We start from the raw sequence: 20,224 nt of genomic DNA on the forward strand, positions 1-20,224 counted from the left end.
AAAGCGTAACCCAATTCTCACACCTCTTGACCCACAATCTAAAACCAGCAGGCCTCAAATTCACTACCCTTCTCCTGCGATCTGTGCAACTTTTGCTACTAAATACTGTTGAATCCTCGGTCATTTTCCATGTCCCTTTGCGACTGCTCAAAAGAGCCTTGTAGTATGAACACCTGGCTTAAGTGGGTCAACTTGAAAATGTCAAGTTGATTGTGCAGCTTTTGCCACGGGGCAGAAGCAGTAAGGGGCAACCTAAAAGATTTAGACGGTGGATATATATCAAGTGCAATCTCACACTGAATACCTTAGTGTGTTGTTGCACCTGATCTCATCAATCTTCTGTGGGCCAGGACTGTACCCCAAAGATGGAGGGGGGTTTCTAGTGCAGCAGCACGCTCAAAGTATGCAATGTGATTGCACCTGATCTGCCGTCCAAGTTTTGGAACTCTACCATCAATCGTTTGGAAGCTATAAGCTTCGAACCTACAATTGCTATGAACGCAAGGACTGCGAAACCTGACACGACCCTTCAACCCGCCTCTTAGGCGGGTTCGGGTTGGGCTTAAACTAACCTGTTTAATAAACGGGTCAACCCGCCTAACCCGTTTATTAAACGGGTCGGGTTCATGTTAGGGGTATGCCAACCCGGCTGACCCGTTTAATAAACGGGTTAGGCGGGTGGGTCAACCTGTCAACCCGACCCGCCAACCCATCCGCCAACCTGCCCGCTAACCCGCCAACCCGTTTACCCGAACCAACCAGTTTATTAAACGGGTGACGGGTCGTGTCGGGTTACCCGTTTAATAAACGGGTCGGGTTCGTGTTTGCCACAGCTGACCCGTTTAATAAATGGGTCGGGCTCGAGTTGAGGTATGCTGACCCACCAACCCGACCCGATTGCCACCCCTATTTCTCACAGGGCAGGTCTCCTGACATGTCATCATGAGTTTTCCAGTGTAAAAGAAAAAAAATGTGTTGAGAACGTCTAAGATGTGTGTGTGTGTGGTGTGGGGGGGGGGGGGCAAAGGGCGGCAAACGTATTGAACGGTCTAGGCCAGCTATGTTAACCCATGGGATTGTGCCAACTCACCGCTTTTCGTGGATTCTCATCCGCTTTAATCTTATATTTTGTCGGTTTTCATCTGACTAAAAGCAAAGGTTTATTTTTATATTGAAAATTATACTTTTTAAAACATCTGCCACACCAAGTTGATCACATTCATCCTCGTTTGTTAATGCACGCACGCACGCTCGCTCAAGTCACGTCCACGGGCAATTGGGTAGATACTAAAGAAAAATTCATGACTGAAACGCTCCGCTTGCACCCCTCATCGGTCCAGTCCGCGTCTGATAGAACCTGAAACCAATCCGGTTCACCTGTTATACATATGATCCTAACCGTTCAAATATGCATACGGTTGGACGGATAGGATTGGCGACATATGATGTGCAGCATTACAGAATTTAGGATCCTTTGTTCTAAATTTGGGCAAAACAAAGAAGCGTCCCCTTGTTCCCTGTAAGTGACCGCATGCAAGCGCCACACAGCGCCTGCAATAATTTGCGCCATGTAATGACTGGTTGACTACTGTTCACATATTATATCTTTTGGCCCAAATCATTAGGACCCCTGTTCTTTCTAAATACTTTTTCTTGGACCGTATCATGGAGCAGCATGCAGAAAAATAATGGAACAAATCAAACAAGTGTATCACCAATCGTCCAATGGGCACGTGGATGTAAGTATATCCAAGTAGCATTTATGCAATCAATCCGGATGGTCAAGCACTAAAAAGAGCCAACTTTAACTGATAAATAAATCATAGTTGCACTCGATCTATAGGCTCCACAAGACTTGTTTCCATATTAAATAATACTAATAATAATAAATGGTAAGGGACCGATGTTGTTGTTTTTTTTAGCTGATGATTGGAAGCTTTGATCAGATATTCCACATGTAATCGGCGAGGAAATAATAATCCCCACCTATAAGCCAAATTAATTACCTTCTTGAAACCATCCATTCTATATGTTTTTTGCTTCATCTGTTTCACAACCATGTTGCAGATGCTGATCTTAACAAGAATTTAGTTCTTTTCTTTTTGAAGAAACAAGTTGGCAAGAGCCATTTAGGGCATCCAACCGATTATGTATCAAGACACTTTCCAGTTTTATAAATCAAATTTGCGTTAAGGAGAGAGAGAGAGAGAGAGAGAGAGAGAGAGAGAGAGAGAGAGAGAGAGACGAACTATAACCATCAACATTACTATACGAAAACAGGTTCAACCAACATTGAACCTATCGGATAACCAAACACGAGCTCAAGACATGCCAAGGAGCCCCAAAAATAAGGAAAAAAAAGAAAAGAAGAGATGAAAGGGGAAAAGGAAAAAGGAAACAAAAAACAAATACAGTTAGGCAACGAGCATCACCCTGGATCATGAATGGTCCCTGGAGGCAAATGGTGTTGTAGATCAGGGATGTTGATGCGGAGAATGACGTATATGTACGTCAAAATAAGGTTCACCATTTTGTTGAGCATTGCCGGAATATGCCAAAAAATAGCGTTGTTAGGAGTCATCCATACGGCCCACCATGACGAGAGAAGCCAAGTTCGCCAAATAATTCGCCATTTGTTGCAATGACGAACTGGCTGAGGACCCCATAGGCACATAAAGCCAAATTTCCCTTATTCTAGCATTTAGGGATGCAAGTAGATCAGATTCAGCTTGAATGTAGCCTTTATTGAATTCGATCTCATAGGATATTGGTTAATCACATTCCCAATTTGAATGAGAAAAAGTAGAACCGAATTTTGGATTTTTACGTATATTTGTGTTCAGATGTCCATCAGATTAAGATGTAAAATCTCAAACAAAATCAGAATGTCCAAAGCTAGTCCTCAGGCAGATTGGTCAGGTATGGGATGCCAATTTGATCTGTTCACATAGGGTCGGTGACATTGGAGCAAACGTTCTTTCCTTGTATATTGGCCAGTGCGTCGGCTTTATCTCTTGCAAAGAAGAAAAGGATCAGCGTCACTATTTCCTTCAGTTTGAATTTTTATTAGGGACCACAACCAGAGCATAAAACTTTGAAATTTGGACCCTCATTCTCCAGGGTCAATGCTGGGCTTCAGCCTGTGCAGGAGGATATGACGTCTGCAGGATTCGGACCTCATCGTCTGGTACGGCGGCCTTGGCCAAACCCACTACGCCAATCCCGTGAGGCTTCTTTCAGTTTGAAATTGAATATTAAGAGCAAGATATTAAGTCCAAACACTTTTTTTTATTTGTTTTTCTTCTTTTTTGCGTCATCTAAACCATCAGCATCGGTGACGTAGAATAAGAATAACACGCAGGGAAAAAAGCTACCGCAAAAAAAATGAGCTGGAAGGTCATTAGGAAAAGTGAGGATGTAAACGGTTCCGATCTAGGCATTACCAAGTCCCACTTAATCGGGTTTGGCCTAATCGGATTCGAATGAAAAAGATAAATTTAAACCCATATTTGACTAGCTTAAAACCCGGTATTTACACTCAAGGTTTAAAAACTCGTGAGCCAACTAAGTGACTAAGTTCACTCGGTCACTTACTAGGTCAAACCAGTGAATGACCCGGAAATCAACATAACTAGGCCGAGTCAGCAGAGTTTTAGCATGACTCAGCTAATGACTCGATTGAGTCATATATGTATTCTACGTAATTACACATATTATATGAAATATAATATAAATATTATGTACATTGTACATAAAAAGATGGTTTATATTAATAAAAGTATACATTAAACATATTATAAAAATAACATATAATTCATATTATATTAATAATATACTATAAAATATAAATAATATATATATTTTATATAAAACACAAAGTTAACATGACCCAGCCGAGTCACAAGTCAATCACGGACGGAGTGACAAGTCGTTGGGTTTTAAAACTATGTTTACACTTAATCAGGTTATTTTTGGTGGGATTTGGATTTGGGTTTGAATGCAAAACTTAATACCAAAACGGTAATACTAAGTATTTTCTAAAACATGAAAAAAAATAATTAATAAGATTTTTATGTGAATGCTTTTATTTCAAAAGACTCATAGGTGTAGGCTCTTTATAATTTATCAGTATTTATTTAATAAAGAGTTAGTATTATATGTTAGATCCTAGGAGTGGATCCTATGGTGGATTATGGAATCGATGGAGAGGATCTATAGTCTATTCATGAGATCATTCAAGGAATCCAAATTTTAAAAGGAAACTTGTGACGAGGTAAACCAACATTAGGAGATTAGAAAGTGACAATTTTTTTGGAAACTCTTAGGGAGCATCGTCTCTTAAAGACCACTCTAGAAGCGGTTGGTTAGGATTCCTACTAGAAAACTCAACCTCCTCTATTTAAGAGGCGTTAAGTATCTTTATTTCCCTATTTACGTTGGGGAGAGAGAGAGAGAGAGCAACGTTGGGAGAGAGAGAGATAGCAAGGGAGAATGACGATTAGTCAGCCTGTGTGGAGGTCATCGTCACCTAGGTAAGTATTTTTATCCATGATTTTTCCAATGAACGGTCATATTAGCCGATCATATTCGTGGTTTGGTTTGTTTTTGTGCATTGGATCAAGGTATGTACCTTGGCCATGGACCGCAACCACGTGTGTTGGGACATCTCTTTCACATTCTGAAGGTATCTTGAGAGAACTACGTTACAGTTTGAGCTTCATTTTTGTGTGGGGTGTTTTAACTGAACAAAACTGCATTAAGGTACAAGATTTTTATATTTTTTTATCATATACGAGGTTTAGTATTGACCAATCAAGCATTGAACCTTGTTTTTATAGGTTGTGTATAAAGGATCTAGGTTAGATTTATTTTATTTTATTTTTTGCAAAAAATATTTTTTATTCCTAGTATAGAGCAAACTTGATCTCTTTTGAAAAATAGTTGATTTTTTGTATTGTATTGTATTGTATTTATTTTATGTGTTGGATTTTTGTATTTACAACATGTTAAATATTTATATTAGTAGATTTAAAAATCATTGGATGGTTTTCTTAAAGTTTTCTTTTGAAATCTTGAAAATTCTGGGTTGATTCTCAAAAGATATATTTTGTTATGTATTATTTTAATCAGACTAGTCATAATGATAAATTTGTTTCTCTCAAACGGTAGACCCATAAATTTTAAAGATTTGTGAGGATGTTACATACATATGAAAGGAATCTCAGATCAAATCTTAGACTCAGATAAGTCATTGATTAAGAGATATGTCATGTGCAATTCGGTATAAAAATCATGTCATCACTGTAAGTTTGTAAATAGGATATTTTATAAAAAATTATATCTCCTAAAACATTTATAATTTGTGGCTAAATTTTGAAGGTGTGTTAGTCTAAATATGGAAGAACACACAAACAAAATTTGAGAGGTTGATTCTTCATGGTTTGAAAATGAAAATTCATGAAAATCAGTTCAGACTTAGTAATTTTCATAAATACATTCTATCGAATAAAAAAAATAGTATGTGTTTCAAAATTTTATCTCTCAGCTGCAATCGAATTAAATTCTGATTTTTTTTTAACCTGACATATCAAGTCATCCACAGTAAAAATTCTAGCATCTAATTGTTCTTATACTATTTATAATTGATTTTCTTTGAAGAGACAGAATTGAACAAGTCTGTTCTATGATCAGAAATTAGTCTTTGTTACAAAATTTTTATTTTTTGTTCTATAATGAACTAATGTCTTTGTTTTTGTGTGTAACACAGAAATTAGTCTGTGTTAGACTCTGAGCATTTCACCTGATGCTCTACATCTCTTGTAACCTCCCTGTAACATAAAAATAGCATATTATTCGTATCAAATCAAAACGAGTCCTATTTGTACTTCTACACGTCGTTGTACACAGTAATCGCTATAAATAATAATCGTTGCACACTCGCTATACATAGCAATCGCTATCACAGTAATTGCTATACATAATCATACCTATAACAGTAAATCGTTTACAGTAATCGTTATACATAGTAATCGCTATCACAGTAAATCGTTCATAGTAATCGTTATCACAGTAATCGTTATCACATTAATCACTATATATAGTAATAACTATCATAGTAAATTGTGACATACGAAATTGATTTATATACCTTGGTCACACTTTTCTCCTCTTCATCCCCTCTCTTCATCCTCTGACTTTCTTCTTCCATCCTTTGCTCCTTCGGCTCCCTACTCTGCTTTTCAATTACTTCATTCTTTTTCATTTCCTTCTCTTCATCATCTTGCTTTTTTCTTTACCTTTTATTCTCTTCCTCCTCCTGCTTTTTCCTTTTCCGTTCATTCTTTTCCTTCTCTTGTATTTTCCTTTCTCTTTCCTTCTCTTCCTCCTCATACTTTTTTTTCTCTTTTCTTATTTTTTTCGTCCTCCTTCTCCTTCATTTGCCTTTCCTTCGCTTCCTCGTCCTCCTTCTCCTTCATTTTCCTTTCCTTCTCTTCCTCGTCCTCCTTCTCATTCTCTTTCATTCGCCTTTCTTTCTCTTCTTCATCTTGATGCTTCTTTCTTTGTCTTTCCTCTTTCATTTTCATCATTTGCCTTTCCTTTTCTTTTTCCTCCTTCTTCTTCTTAAATTGCATTTTCTTCTCTTCATCCTCCTCTTTATTCTTTCTTTGCCTTTTCCTCTCCTCCTCCTTCTTCCTTTGCATTTCTCTCTCCTCCTCCTCCTCATTCTTCCTTTGTCTTTCTCTCTCCTCCTTCCTTTGCCTTTCCCTCTCCTCTTCCTCAAAGCCTCCTTCTTCCTTTGTCTTTCCCTCTCCCTCTCCTCCTTCATTTGCCTTTGCTTTTTCATTCTCCTCCTTCTTCTTCTTCTTCTTCATACTTTTTTTGTTCTTCAGTCTCAATAACTGATGAATAATCCTTCACATAATATAATTTCAATATTTTGTCCCTTTCTTTAGCATTCTCAATCTTTATTATATTTTGGTACCCTTCATAACACTTATATAGATGAGAATGACGGATCATTTCATTAAGTCTTATGAAATCGAATGGCAGGAGATTTCTAGTCTAACGAGCTTTAGACATTGCTAACCTGCACAACACATAAATTTAACTGCATCATTATATGTTACAACCGCCTCCTTAAGTATATAATATTACAAATTATCTCATTTATTAAACAATCACCAACATTATAAATTGTCGCAATATTTGGCTTCATAAGTAAACATCGTTGTAAGATTTAGCAAACTTAAGTACAAATCGAGGTAACTTCATAAATACACATCGCTATTGCTTTAAATGTATAAATTATTGTTGCTTCAAACTTACAAATCGTTGTAACAATCGCAACTTTCATAAGTACATATCGTTGTAATGTTTAGGCTTCATGCGTAAACATTGATGTACAATTTATCAAACTTAAGTACAAATCATGGTAATTTCATTAAATCGTTATTGCTTCAAACATATAAATCGTTGTAGAAATCACAAGCTTTATAAGTACATATCGTTGTAACGTTTAGGCTTCATTCGTAAACATTGTTGTACAATTTATCAAACTTAAGTATAAATCATGGTAATTTCATTAAATCGTTATTGCTTCAAACGTATAAATCATTGTTGCTTCATAAGAACAAATCGTGCTAATTATTTTTTGATGCCCATAAGGTGGATAGGTACAAATCGATTTGTTTCAGTATGAAAATAGGTATTATTTAGCATGAATAGTAAAACCAGTTGTAAGATTTAGTATTCAGATTTACAAATCGATTTGTTTGCATAACGAAACCTTACATAAAACTCATCAGAATGATACAAGTTTTGGTAATCCGACAGTGGAGGAGAAACACCTAGAACCAGAAGGTAGACGCAACCGATGGTGGCAACGATGCTGCCACTGCGTAGACGATGACAAAGGATGTTTCAGTGGCAGCAGACGACAATAAAGGGTGTTCCAGCGACAACAAGTCAAGGAAAAGGCTGCTCTGATGGCAGCAGACGACCGCAAAGGGTGCTCTGGTGATAGCAGATGACGACAAATGGTGCTCCGGTGAAAGCAAACAACGGTAAATGAGGGTTTGAGGCAGCAGACGATGACAAAGGGTGTGTCGTCAAAGGAAGCTCATGTTACAACAAATGGTGCAAAAGTTTGCTACTCAAGGCAAAAATGAAACGTTTGGACTTTGAAGAGTTAACATCATTCTAGAACCGGCGGTTTCACTTTTCTAGACGAAGGATCTTGAACCGTCATTTCACTTTTTTAGATGAAGGACATTTTTATCTTTTTCTCAAATCATCGTTTCTTGGAGAGAATGGTGAGAAAGAGTACTTAAGTCTTTGCAACTGCACTGGACTCCGATGCTATGTGATGCTGACACACACGGAGATACGAGTCCCACAAACTTATATACGTTATGATCATTCGAACCTCCAAACATGCACTGTAGCAAACAATGCGTCTTCAGGAAAAACATACAACCTGCTTCGAAAGGCTACAAACAACTTTATTAGGTTGTTGGCTACCACTGACATGACCTATATTGAGAGAGAGAAAGAGCGGTGTTTAAGTGCACATATTATTAGTGTCATATTAGGTTATTTATAACAGAATAGATAAGTATAGGTAGGACATGATGTAACTCTTGAGAATAAACAAGAGAGAGAGGGTGGGGGTGGGGGTGGGGGTGGGCGGTGGGGGCGGGACCGGAGAGACGACCACGTCGTAAGACTAAGATCAATGAGGTGTCGCCCATATACCCAAAAAATTTGCGGTCGTGGCACCAAGATGGGCACCGTGGTTATTATTCAAAATCTAAGTCGCAAGTGCGTCTTTTCCATCTAGGACCACGTGGTCATCTTGTGCAAGCAAGTGTGGACCTCCCTCATCTCTTTCAACACCCATTCCTAGTTTCGCCCCCCTCCTCCGTCTTCTCCCACGTCCCGCTCCCTATAAATAGCAGTTCCCCCCTTCTTCTCCTTCAGCCTTACTCAGAATAAAAAAAAGCTTCCCCCACCTCTCTCCGTTCCCCTCTGCTAATTCTTCTCTCTTCCCGTCTATCAGCAACTCGAGATCTTCTTCTTCCTAGCTATCCTCCCTTCAATTGTCATCGGGGAAATTCGATCCACCAGGCAGGCAATCCCTCATCTATTAAAGCTGAAGAAGCCAATTGGCAACCATGATGATGAGTGCTATCTTTCCTGCGGGGTCACCTCATTCACATTCTTCTCTCTACAACCTCGAATCAATCCAATGCAACAGAAACGCCCTTTGTCTAAAATTCAGCACCCCCAACCCATCCGTTAGTCTTCCCTCATTCTTGGAGTGGAATCGAAATTCCAGCTCCACCACAATCCATTGCAGCTTAGCCACTCCTCCACCACCACCACCACCACCACCACCACCACCATCCGCTCTACTACCCAAGCTCCCCCACTACCTGGTCTCCTCCCCACCATCGAACCCAGCAGATGCAGCTCCGGGCCCGGCAATCCAAAGCCGCGAGGCCGTGGCTGCGCTGCCCCCAGCTGCAGCAGAGCGGCAGAAGATCTGCAGGCCCAAGTGGAATTTTTCCCAGAGGATGATCGCGTCGGCCCTGGACGCCGTCGAGAACGGCATCATCGCCCCTCTGGATCGTCAGCACCGGCTGCCCAAGACGGCCGACCCAGCCGTCCAGATTGCCGGGAATTTCTCTCCGGTGGGCGAGCACCCCGTGGAGCACTGCCTTCCGGTGAGGGGGCGCATCCCGGAATGCATTTCTGGTGTGTACGTCCGGAACGGAGCCAATCCCCTGTTCGACCCTGTGGCAGGGCACCACTTCTTCGACGGGGACGGCATGATCCACGCCGTCTCTCTAAGCGGTTCCAAGGCCTCCTACTCGTGCCGCTTCACCCGCACCCACCGTTTCGTGCAGGAGCAGTCGATCGGCCGGCCCATTTTCCCCAAGGCCATCGGCGAGCTGCACGGCCACTCTGGCATCGCCCGCCTCGCTCTGTTCCACGCCCGCTCTCTCTTCGGCCTCGTCGACGCCAGCCAGGGCATCGGCGTCGCCAACGCCGGTCTCGTCTACTTCAACGGCCGACTGCTCGCCATGTCCGAGGACGACCTCCCCTACCACGTCCGCGTCACCCCTGCTGGCGACCTCCAGACCGTCGGCCGCTTCAGCTTCGGCGGGCAGCTGACCTCCTCCATGATCGCTCACCCGAAGCTCGACCCCGTCTCCGGGGAGCTCTTCGCCCTCAGCTACGACGTGCTCCGGCAGCCGTACCTCAGGTACTTCCGCTTCTCCCCAGATGGCACCAAGTCCCCCGACGTGGAGATCTCGCTCGCCCAGCCCACCATGATCCACGACTTCGCCATCACCCGCAACTTCGTCGTCGTCCCGGACCACCAGGTGGTGTTCCGCCTCCCGGAGATGGTCCGGGGTGGATCCCCCGTGGTGTACGACCGCGAGAAGACCCCCCGGTTCGGCATCCTCCCCAAGTACGACTCCGACGCCTCCAACATCCGGTGGGTCGACGTCCCAGACTGCTTCTGCTTCCACCTGTGGAACGCGTGGGAGGAGCCGGAGTCGGGAGAGGTGGTGGTCATCGGCTCCTGCATGACCCCGCCCGACTCCGTCTTTAACGACTGCGACGAGCCGCTCAAGGCCGTGCTGTCGGAGATCAGGCTCAACCCCGCCACGCTCACCTCCACCCGCCGAGCCATCGCGCCCGGCGTCACCCTAGAGGCAGGCATGGTCAACCGAAACCGTCTCAGTAGTAAGACCCGGTTCGCTTACCTCGCCGTCGTGGAGCCGTGGCCCAAGGTGTCGGGCATAGCCAAGGTGGACCTCACCACCGGCGAGGTCCGCAAGTTCGAGTACGGGCGAGGCTGCTACGGCGGCGAGCCCTACTTCCTGCCCAGTCAGCACCACCAACGCCCACGCCCAGAGGATGAAGAGGAGGAGGACGACGGGCATGTTCTCACATTCATGCACGACGAGAAGACGTCGGAGTCGGAGCTGCTCATCATAAACGCCACCAACATGGAGCTGGAGGCCTCCATCAAGATGCCATCCAGGGTCCCATACGGCTTCCACGGCACCTTCATTACATCCAACGATCTCGCCAACCAAGTCTAGCACTGGGCTCACCCAGCCTACCCCACCCAAGCCCAGCCAGGAGCACCCTTTCACCTTCACTGGGCCTTCTCTATTTTCCCTTTATAATTTATTATATTTTCCCTCTCTTTTAGGAAATTTTACCGGAGGGATGGCCGGCTGTACGTCCCCGGAAAATTTCCTGTTCTTGTTTACATTACGCATAGCATAAATATGTTTGGATGGCGATAGAGAGAGATGTGAGCGGGGCTTGTCTAGTGATGGTGGTACATATAATTCATGTTTGCTGTAGTCGTGTCCACTGCGGCGCGTCCGTCCGTCCGCCTGTCCATAGCGTCATTTGTAGTAGTGTTAGGAAACGGAGGGCCAGACTTGTAGCTTTGCTGTGTACGTAGAATGAGAGCTCAGCTGGTCTTCCGTTATTTTTTGTTAAAACACCCCATATATCTGAATAGAGATATCATATCATATGAGGTGGATGACGTTGATGAATAATGGAGATAGAGTGACGATGATGCTGCTGCTGCTCGTCCTCCCTCTCTCTCTCTTTGTTTTCTTCCCTTTGTATGTTTAGATGCATTAATCCATGTCTGTTGATTTTACTTGAAGAGGTGGATGACGTTGATGAATAATGGAGAGAGAGTGACGATGATGCTGCTGCTGCTCGTCCTCCCCCTCTCTCTCTTTGTTTTCTTCCCTTTGTATGTTTAGATGCATTAATCCATGTCTGTTGATTTTACTTGAAGTTTTTTTGTGAACACAAGCCATCGTTCATTCCTTCTTGGCTCACTGATTTCAATCTTTACTCTCTAGTGCGAGAAATAAAAGGATTGGTTGGTTTAGGTTATTGAGTAATCAACGGTGATTCATAAAAGATTCCATCATGTTCAGTAAGCAAAAACTGAAAATGGGCACAAGTTCCACTAAGGTCTTGGAAAAGAGCTTCCGATGAAAAGGGTTCAAATTAAAGATGTTTACCACACGGTTCAACTCGATTGGTTCCAGTTCGGCATTGTCTTTGAGAACAGTGAATCAGCCTCGACGTACCACACCTAAAAGCCATGCGTTTCACAAGATCCAGTGGCAGTATCGTAAACTGCAATTCTTTAATGGTTAGGACTATAACTTTTATGATCTAGGAAGAAAACAACGGATGATGTTGATTGACACGGCTCTTGTCCACAACACCAAATTTACGTACAAAGTTATAAGTTTTCCAATTTGCAAAACTTGAACCGCTAAAAAATCTTTCTCCTTGAAAGGAAGTTTGGATTTTGGACCATTTTGGATGTACTAGTGCAATCTTGACCATTTAAATTGGTGGCTATGACAGGAATTAATGCATTTGTTTAAAACCTGGTCAAACTGTCTTAGGTACTGTTTGAATGAAATCCAAAATCAGGGCAAACCAGGTTTTACCCAAAAAACTCAGGTTTGTGGCTGTTTTGGATGCCACCAAACCCAGTTTTGGGTAAACCTGGTTGGAGCAAAACAGAGATTTTAACCCAGTTTTTTCAACCTGGTCTATGGGACCTTTTTTTTTTTTTTTTACGAAAGGTAAGCTGGGATTAGGCAGACCTCCACCAGTCATTATTCAACGTACTACTGGGGTTTGAACCTGCAACGTCCCACCACAAATAGACGTGCTGTGAGCCCCCCCCCGCCCTCCCGCCGTGTTGGCAAGGGTTCTTCAACTCCTTTTTATATCGCCCCCACCACCCATTCTTGAGTCTGACCATTTGGCTAAAAAGTTGTTGGACTGGTACTGCCCGGCAGGGGCAGGGGCGGTACAGCCGGCCATTTTCCTGCCAATTACAGTAAGAAAATGGCCAGAAATCCACTTTTTTTTTCAGTCTTTTAGTATTTCATGGCTGGACAGCCATTTTCCAGCCAGCAAAGCAACCCCAGGCCAGCTATTTTCTAGCTGGTGGTTGGCTGAAAAAATGGCCGGCCAACCCTCATTTTTTGTTTTTGATATGTTTTTTTTTTCTGTTGGATGGCTATTTTTCAGCCAACCATCAGCCGGGAAATGGCTGGCCGGCTGGCCTAGGATCGCATGTGACAAGCAACCCCAGGCCAGCCATTCCCCACCTGATGACTGGCCGACCAACCATTTCCATTTTTTTCTTAATTTTTTCAATACTTGATAGCCAATCAGCCATTTTCCAACCACCCACCAAATAGAAAATGGCTGATCATAAAATTGTGGGCTCTCATTTTTTTTTCTTTTTTCTTAGTTTGGTTTTGGGTTTTGGCCATCCAAACAGGTTATTGAACTTGGTTACCAATATTCTTCCAAAAAGCATTCGAGAGAAACCATCAGGCCCTAAGGCACTCTCGGGATGTGCATCAAAGACCGCTTTTAATCTCCTCATCTGTGATGCCTGAGCATAAATCCTGCTGGCACATGCTGCTGCTGCTGTTGCTTTATCATAGTTGGGGCAAGTAAGGCTTGGTGGTCATGTCTTCAATCCGGATTTTTTTTTTCAGGGAGGCGGGCCCATTAAGTGATCTGGTTGGATTCTTTCGTCATAAAAAAGAAATGTCTGAACATAAATATTCATTTTCCTAAGCCGACATACTTGGATCAACAATACCACTAAAGGAATCCTGAGAGGTCTCACCACCTGAAAATAGAAGAGAGAAATATTACCCCACTTCCTCTTTAATTTCAAATGAGTATACCAGACATCCATCATCTTTAGGATTTTCTATTTTTATAATTATTTTTTTAGACAGTGGGCCTAGATAAGTCTTATTCCGATCACCTTCACGAATCCACTTACAAACAGCCTCCACATAGATTCTTCCTTCTCGTGGAGAACTTGAAGTTTATCTCTAAGCAGGGGCTCTTTCGCAATACTCTCTGGTTGATCTTCATCTTTCATCTGCTTGACTTTGACATTTCTTGATTTTTAAGAACCTCCTTAATTTTGGAATGGAATATCACCTACTCAAATACTTCTTAACGGACAATCTTTAAATTTGATTGACCAAGCAGCTTGAATTATATTTTCACAATCTTGTTGCATCATCCATAACATAAGAAACTTAAAAGATGCCTTAATACCTAGATATATTCACTACAATTCTCTGATGATCCAAAATGGTTACAGGGATCAATGAACTGTTACGGTCCTAGACCTAAAAAAGACGTCGTTATTTCAGGATCCCGATGCCACATCAACAAGTCAAAGGGCTTTCTCAACTCCAGGTGAGGCCTAAGGAGGTGACATGACTATTGATATGACTCATTTCTTAGAAGAAAAAGTCAAGAGACATGTGTGCATACCAGAACAAAAGATACCAATTCAATGAGGCCCACAAGAGGGTGTCATTTTTTAAGGTGGGGACGTCTCTCTCTCTCTAGAAACGTCTCTCCCTTTTCAGGAAAAAGATAAGAAGTGGAATCCAACTATGTTTTTCTAATTTTTAGGTAACTAGGTTTAATAAAGAGTCTATTCAGGAAAAGTCTCTAGACTCTGCCCTTCTCTAATTTTGTTCTTGTCACCAAGTAAAAAAAAAAATTGACAACAAAAAAGTATTTTGGTTTATTGGGTTAGCTTTTTTTTATATATAGAATTGGACTCTACTCTAAGCCCTCAAGCTATAAATAGAGGTTTGAAAATTTCCTTAAAATTAGTGAATGTAATATTGATTTTTTGAAACTCTCTTTATAGCAGCCCCCCCCCCCCCCCTCTTCCCTTTCTCTTCTTTCTCCCACAAGTCTAGGATGTCTCTCTCTCTATCCCTTCTCTCTCTATTCTCCCTCTGGTTCACATGAGTACGAGGCCTCTCTAGGCTGGTTGGTCATCCTCCTTGAAAAAGCCCAATCTCTTCTTGTGCTTAGACTCATGTGATCTTGTATCCTTGATGACCTGACTAGGGTTCTTCACTGTGGATCATGTTGCTGCACTCTAAAATATGTGAGACACCTCTCTAATAGAATATAGACCTACTAGTACACCCTAGACCCTGATCCCAACCTTGACCAAGTTGTTTTCCACTTTTTTGGATCAAAAACCTGAAACCACATCCTACAGATTAGGGAAAACATATAGTTTAGACCGTTTGACCTCACCAGCCTCTTCTATGACCCAACTTGATATTTTGAACCTTTATAACATATATCAGATCCTTACACACATCCCTAAATCTCCCTAAAATCTCTAGATCAAGTCTTATCAATTTTGAACTTAAAACCCTAGTGGAACTACTTACCGAGCCCAAACAACACCTATGTGGCTAGCCATTTAGCCTTGTCTTCCACCATGAGAAACCTCAATCTCTTAGTCACATGACCCACATGCCCCATAACATGAAAAGGTCTTCAACCCATTTCACATCAACCTCTTCTTCTCTTCTTTAAATTTCAAAGAATTTCTTTTTTTGCTCTTCTTTCTCTCTCATCTTTTCTTCTTCTTTTCCCTTTCTTCTCTCTATTTTCAGCAATGTAGATTTCTTTGAGAGTTAATTCAGAAGAGTGTTGGACACATCCAAATCATTGAAGGTCATTCTTCTTAACCTCCATTCCTCAAATTCAATGGATTTGATGATCTAGTGAGTTTTCCTTACCTCTCTCTTTGTTAATTAAAGTAGCTTAGTTGTTTTTATTTTGAATTTTGGTTTTATTTCTATTTTTTAATTACAATTATATCAGATTAGATTAGATCCAAGCAATAGATCTAAATCTAATCTGAGTTTTCCTTTTTATTCTTGAGAAAAATAAAAAATAAGATGGTGATCTATGCTTGATTGATCTCAATTTAATTAGAGCATTAGATTAATCCATCTCATAGTTTATATTTTTATTCTTGCATTTCAATTCTTCTTTCTTTGTTGATCTTTTAGAATTAGATTAGTTAAGTAATTAGATCTGAGTCCACGAATTTAGAATTGTTCATTCTTTGATCTAATGCAATAGATCAAAGTATGAAATTCTGGAATTTTATTTTTTTGATTTTTTATAGCTTTTTATTTTTGTTATAAATGGAGATTTCAGAATTCAAATCACGATCCATAAATTGGAACTAATTCATGCTTGGGTTTTCTTGCTCTCTGCAAAATTTTACCATGATCAGATTCCAATTTATGGGTCGTTTTAAGCTTTTTCAGGTTGTATATTCCAGCATCTCTATTTTTTGCAAGTTTTATTTCCTATATTTTTTCTAGTTTTTATTTTTGATATATTTAGAGCTTTCAAGTTCCAAATCCAAATCTGTAAAATGTATTGGATTTGTGAATAAATCTAATTTTGGATTTAAAATTTTCATTCATTTTCAATCTATTTTGCTAGACTGAATCTATTAAATACTGGAAGCTATCTGAAATTTTGACAGCAATTTCTAGAGTTTTGAAGTTGTTGTTCATTTGTTAATAAATCAAGTTCTACATTGAATTTTACAATTCTGTAAATTGAATTCTCTTCATTCATGTTTTGAAAATATATCTGAAATTTTTGAGAAGGACCTGAATTTAATTGCTATCTGATTTTGTCAAATTACAGAAACTTGTTTTAACAGAAAATTCTGTAATAGCTAGTGGCAGAATTGTAATTTCATGTAGTAATTTAAATTAGTGTAGATTTTACATTTTGTGTATTATTATTATTATTTTTACAGAAAATGATGTCATTTGCTGATTCCACATTATTGAAGTGAAGTGGATTTGAAGTTAAAGTGAAGAAGCAAAGACGAAGAAACTCCATTTTTAGTTTTTCTTAGCATTTCCAATTTCTAGTTAATTAGGGTATTTTTTGCTATATTTAAGCTTTGTAATTAATTTTCATTTCAGCATTATTTGGGGTCTATAATAATTCTTTAATTCTCATTTTGTAATTACTTTTAATTAGTTTAATTTTTCTTTTTAAGGCAATAAATAAATTCGCTTTGAGTGGAATACGAAGTTTTATCAACCCGTTCCTCGAGTTCGATCTCGGTTCTCACTACTTGTGAGAGTTGGATTTTAAAGTTTGGTGATCAACTTTCATAAACTCTTTTCATAAAAACAACCTTTAAAAATATATTAAAAAAAGTTACACCAAATTTTTGGCACCGTCGCCGGGAAACGATGATTGAAAAAAAAAATAAGTATTCATTTATTGTCTTCTTGTTTGTTTACGCTTAATTAGGATTGTTAGTTTTTAATTTTTGCAAAATAATTAGGATTGTTAGTTTACTTCATTGCACTTTTAATTAGGATTGTTAGTTTGTTTTCGCAATTAGGATTACATCCACGTTGTTTGCAATCCATAGTGTCAAGCTTACTTTTCTTGCATGACCCACCGAGTAGGATAACCCTTTTTAGGTGACATGCATGATTGGTACCTTGCACTTAGTTTAATTTTAAAAATTTAATTGTGTGTTTGTTAGATTGTGTTTACTTGCTTTTTGCTTTTTAGTTTTATAAATAACTGCTTGCTTCGTGGTTTGCATGGTTTGATCACGTGTGCATGCTAGGTTTAGATAGAAAACCCATTTAGGACGTTGCCTACACTGGTCTCGATCTAGGTGTATGCATGGGCGTAGGTCCAAAGATCTCGAACTTGCATTGTCAATCGAGGACCCCGAGTCCTTAGTCAAAAAAGCCAAACGATCTAGTCAGATGGCTGATGATCAACATCTCAATTGTTCCCTTAGGGAGCATTTCATTCCAAACATTTACACTCTCACCTCCTACATCATGAGACCTGATATAGGAGCAAATAATTTTGAAATAAAGGTCACTATTATTCAAATGCTTCCATTTTTCTATGACCTTAGCAATGAGGACACATATCATCACCTCAATGAATTTCTGGAGATCTGCACCACTATGTGGATCTATAATTTTGGAGATGACGCTATGATGTTAACTCTTTTCCCGTTCTTCCTAATGGATAAAGTCAAGCATTGTTTTAGATCCTTAGATACAGTTCGTATTGCTACTTAGGAACAATTGCAAAAGAAATTTCTTTAAAAAATATTTTTTCATTGGCAAAATGAATCAATATCGAAAATTCATAACCAGTTTTTTGCAAATAGAGGGAGAACAATTTCATGAAACCTGTGATAGGTTGAAAGACCTACTCAGCAAGTGTCTCCACCACCAAGTCCCAAAATGACAACTTGTGCAATATTTTTATGACAGTCTTATTAAAAAGAACCGTCAAATTGTGGATGTTGCATGCGAGGGCACGTTCATGCTAAAAAATAAAGATGAACCATGGTCATTTTTTGAAACATTAAGTGACAATTCTATGCACCATGCTTTATCTTCTACATATGATAGGACCACTTATGATCCTAGTGGTCCAAAAAAAGAAGGAATTTATGAAGTTGAGTCCAACCAAAACCTTCATATTAAAGTGGACCAGTTGGCTAAAAAATTAGATCAATTGCTAGCCAACCCAACTTCAAATAAAGTGAGTCAAGTGTGTGAGCTATGTTCTAGCCCAGCACACTATGTTTCTGATTGTCCTGCAGCACGACTCTATCCTGAATTTGTTCAGAAAAATGTAAATATTGCCCAAGGTTTTGTGAGTCCTACACATGACTCATATGCACCCACTTATAACCAAAGTTGGCAAAACCACCCTAACTTCTCGTGGAGAAATTCATAAGTTTCACCCTACTCCCACCCACAGGTCAGACCAGATAACTTTCAACAAAGTTATTAGAGATCCATATTTCAACAGCCTCCTTAGCTCAGCCTACCTTCTCTCTAGGAACCCATAACGAGTGAGTCCTTTCAAGAGAAGCTCCTTGAGGCCTTTTCTGATATAAAGGCCAACCTTTGTTCTCATACATAGTCAATAGCCAAATTAGAAACTCAGATGGAATAGTTGGTTGAAGCCTTGAGTAGGTGAAGCAAAGGGAGACTACCAAGTCAACCTGTGCCTATCCCGATGGCAAAGGAACATATAAATCATGGTTGGTCTCATCAGGAGCAAGCCAACATTGTCATGGCCCTTCAGAGTGAGAAGGAATTTCACCCACCTAGAAAGATGACTGACAACCCCAAAGACCCACCTATAGAGCAGTCACTTCCTCCATATCTAAGCCTCCTTATATTGCTAAAGACCTATTTACTGAGACCTCAAACAAACCAAGAATTTTTAATAAGCAAGAATCCCAAATACAAAGAATGCCTGAGACTATCGAGCATAGTCATACAAACTTTTCTCTGCTTGATGTCATTCGACATGGATATCATCTTGATTCACAATTAGATAATGGCATCATAAAATGCTTGGTTGGTGGCTCTACCACTCATCTACATACATTACACATTGAATTACAATTAGGTATAGATGATGATAATATTGAAAATCAAAAGAAGAGCTACCACAGAGTGAATCTGGGACCAGTTGGGGGTAATGTGGTTGAAGAAGCAAAAGATAAAACAATCTATCTCAGACCTCCAGATTGAGGATGACCATTTGTCCACTAATCTCATGGATGATAGAGGGAAACCACAGATCTAGTTGGCTGAAAACGTAAAACTTAGCGCTTGGTGAGAGGCAGCCCACACTAGTATTGTAAATTAGTAGTTTTATTATTTTACTGCTTTATTACTTTATTTCTTTTACTTTTTGTGTTGTGAACGTGAATGATAGATCATGCATATTATAATGAGTTACAAGACTAGGACAGTTTGCAGTTTTACATCACAAGACATTATATCAAAGAGCTCCAGCATTTTTTTCGACTGTATCTTTTCCTTCTCTTGCTTCCCTACGTCTTTACTTCATGCATTCATATTATAAAACCTATAAATTTTTATGAGAAAATAAATGAAGTAATCACTTTAATTTGAGTTAAAAATGTATTTTCATCCTTTATTGTAAAATTGATGTGTTTCATATGCTTAAATTTATCTTTCTGACAAAGAAGGGTATAATGGTCATTTTAATCATTGTTATAAACAAAATACTATTATAATATTCAATTTAATCATTTTAATAAGTTACAAACCCAATTAAGTGTTTTTGAGGTGTTTCAAACTTAACACGCCATATTTTAATGGTTCTTGAAATATTTCTGTAAAAAGGGTATTTTAGTCATAAGATTAATCTTGGAAAAAAAAATTTAATTAGATAAATTATTATTTTTAAAACCAATAGTTTAATTCTAGCATTATTTTATTTT

The 20,224-nt window shown here is 39.8% G+C and overlaps 1 protein-coding gene across 1 annotated transcript; it reads left to right on the forward strand.

Moving 5' to 3' along the window:
* The first annotated feature begins 8,983 nt into the window (after window positions 1-8,983).
* Window positions 8,984-11,566, forward strand: LOC149822190 (9-cis-epoxycarotenoid dioxygenase NCED2, chloroplastic-like). Its single transcript, XM_089980829.1, has one exon. The coding sequence runs from the start codon at window positions 9,174-9,176 to the stop codon at window positions 11,115-11,117; it is 1,944 nt and encodes a 647-aa protein (XP_089836955.1). The 5' UTR covers window positions 8,984-9,173; the 3' UTR covers window positions 11,118-11,566.
* Window positions 11,567-20,224: the final 8,658 nt, after the last annotated feature.

Source organism: Nuphar pumila, chromosome 11 (assembly GCF_984573655.1).
Source record: "Nuphar pumila chromosome 11, dmNupPumi1.hap1.1, whole genome shotgun sequence".
Classification (NCBI taxonomy): Eukaryota; Viridiplantae; Streptophyta; class Magnoliopsida; order Nymphaeales; family Nymphaeaceae; genus Nuphar; species Nuphar pumila.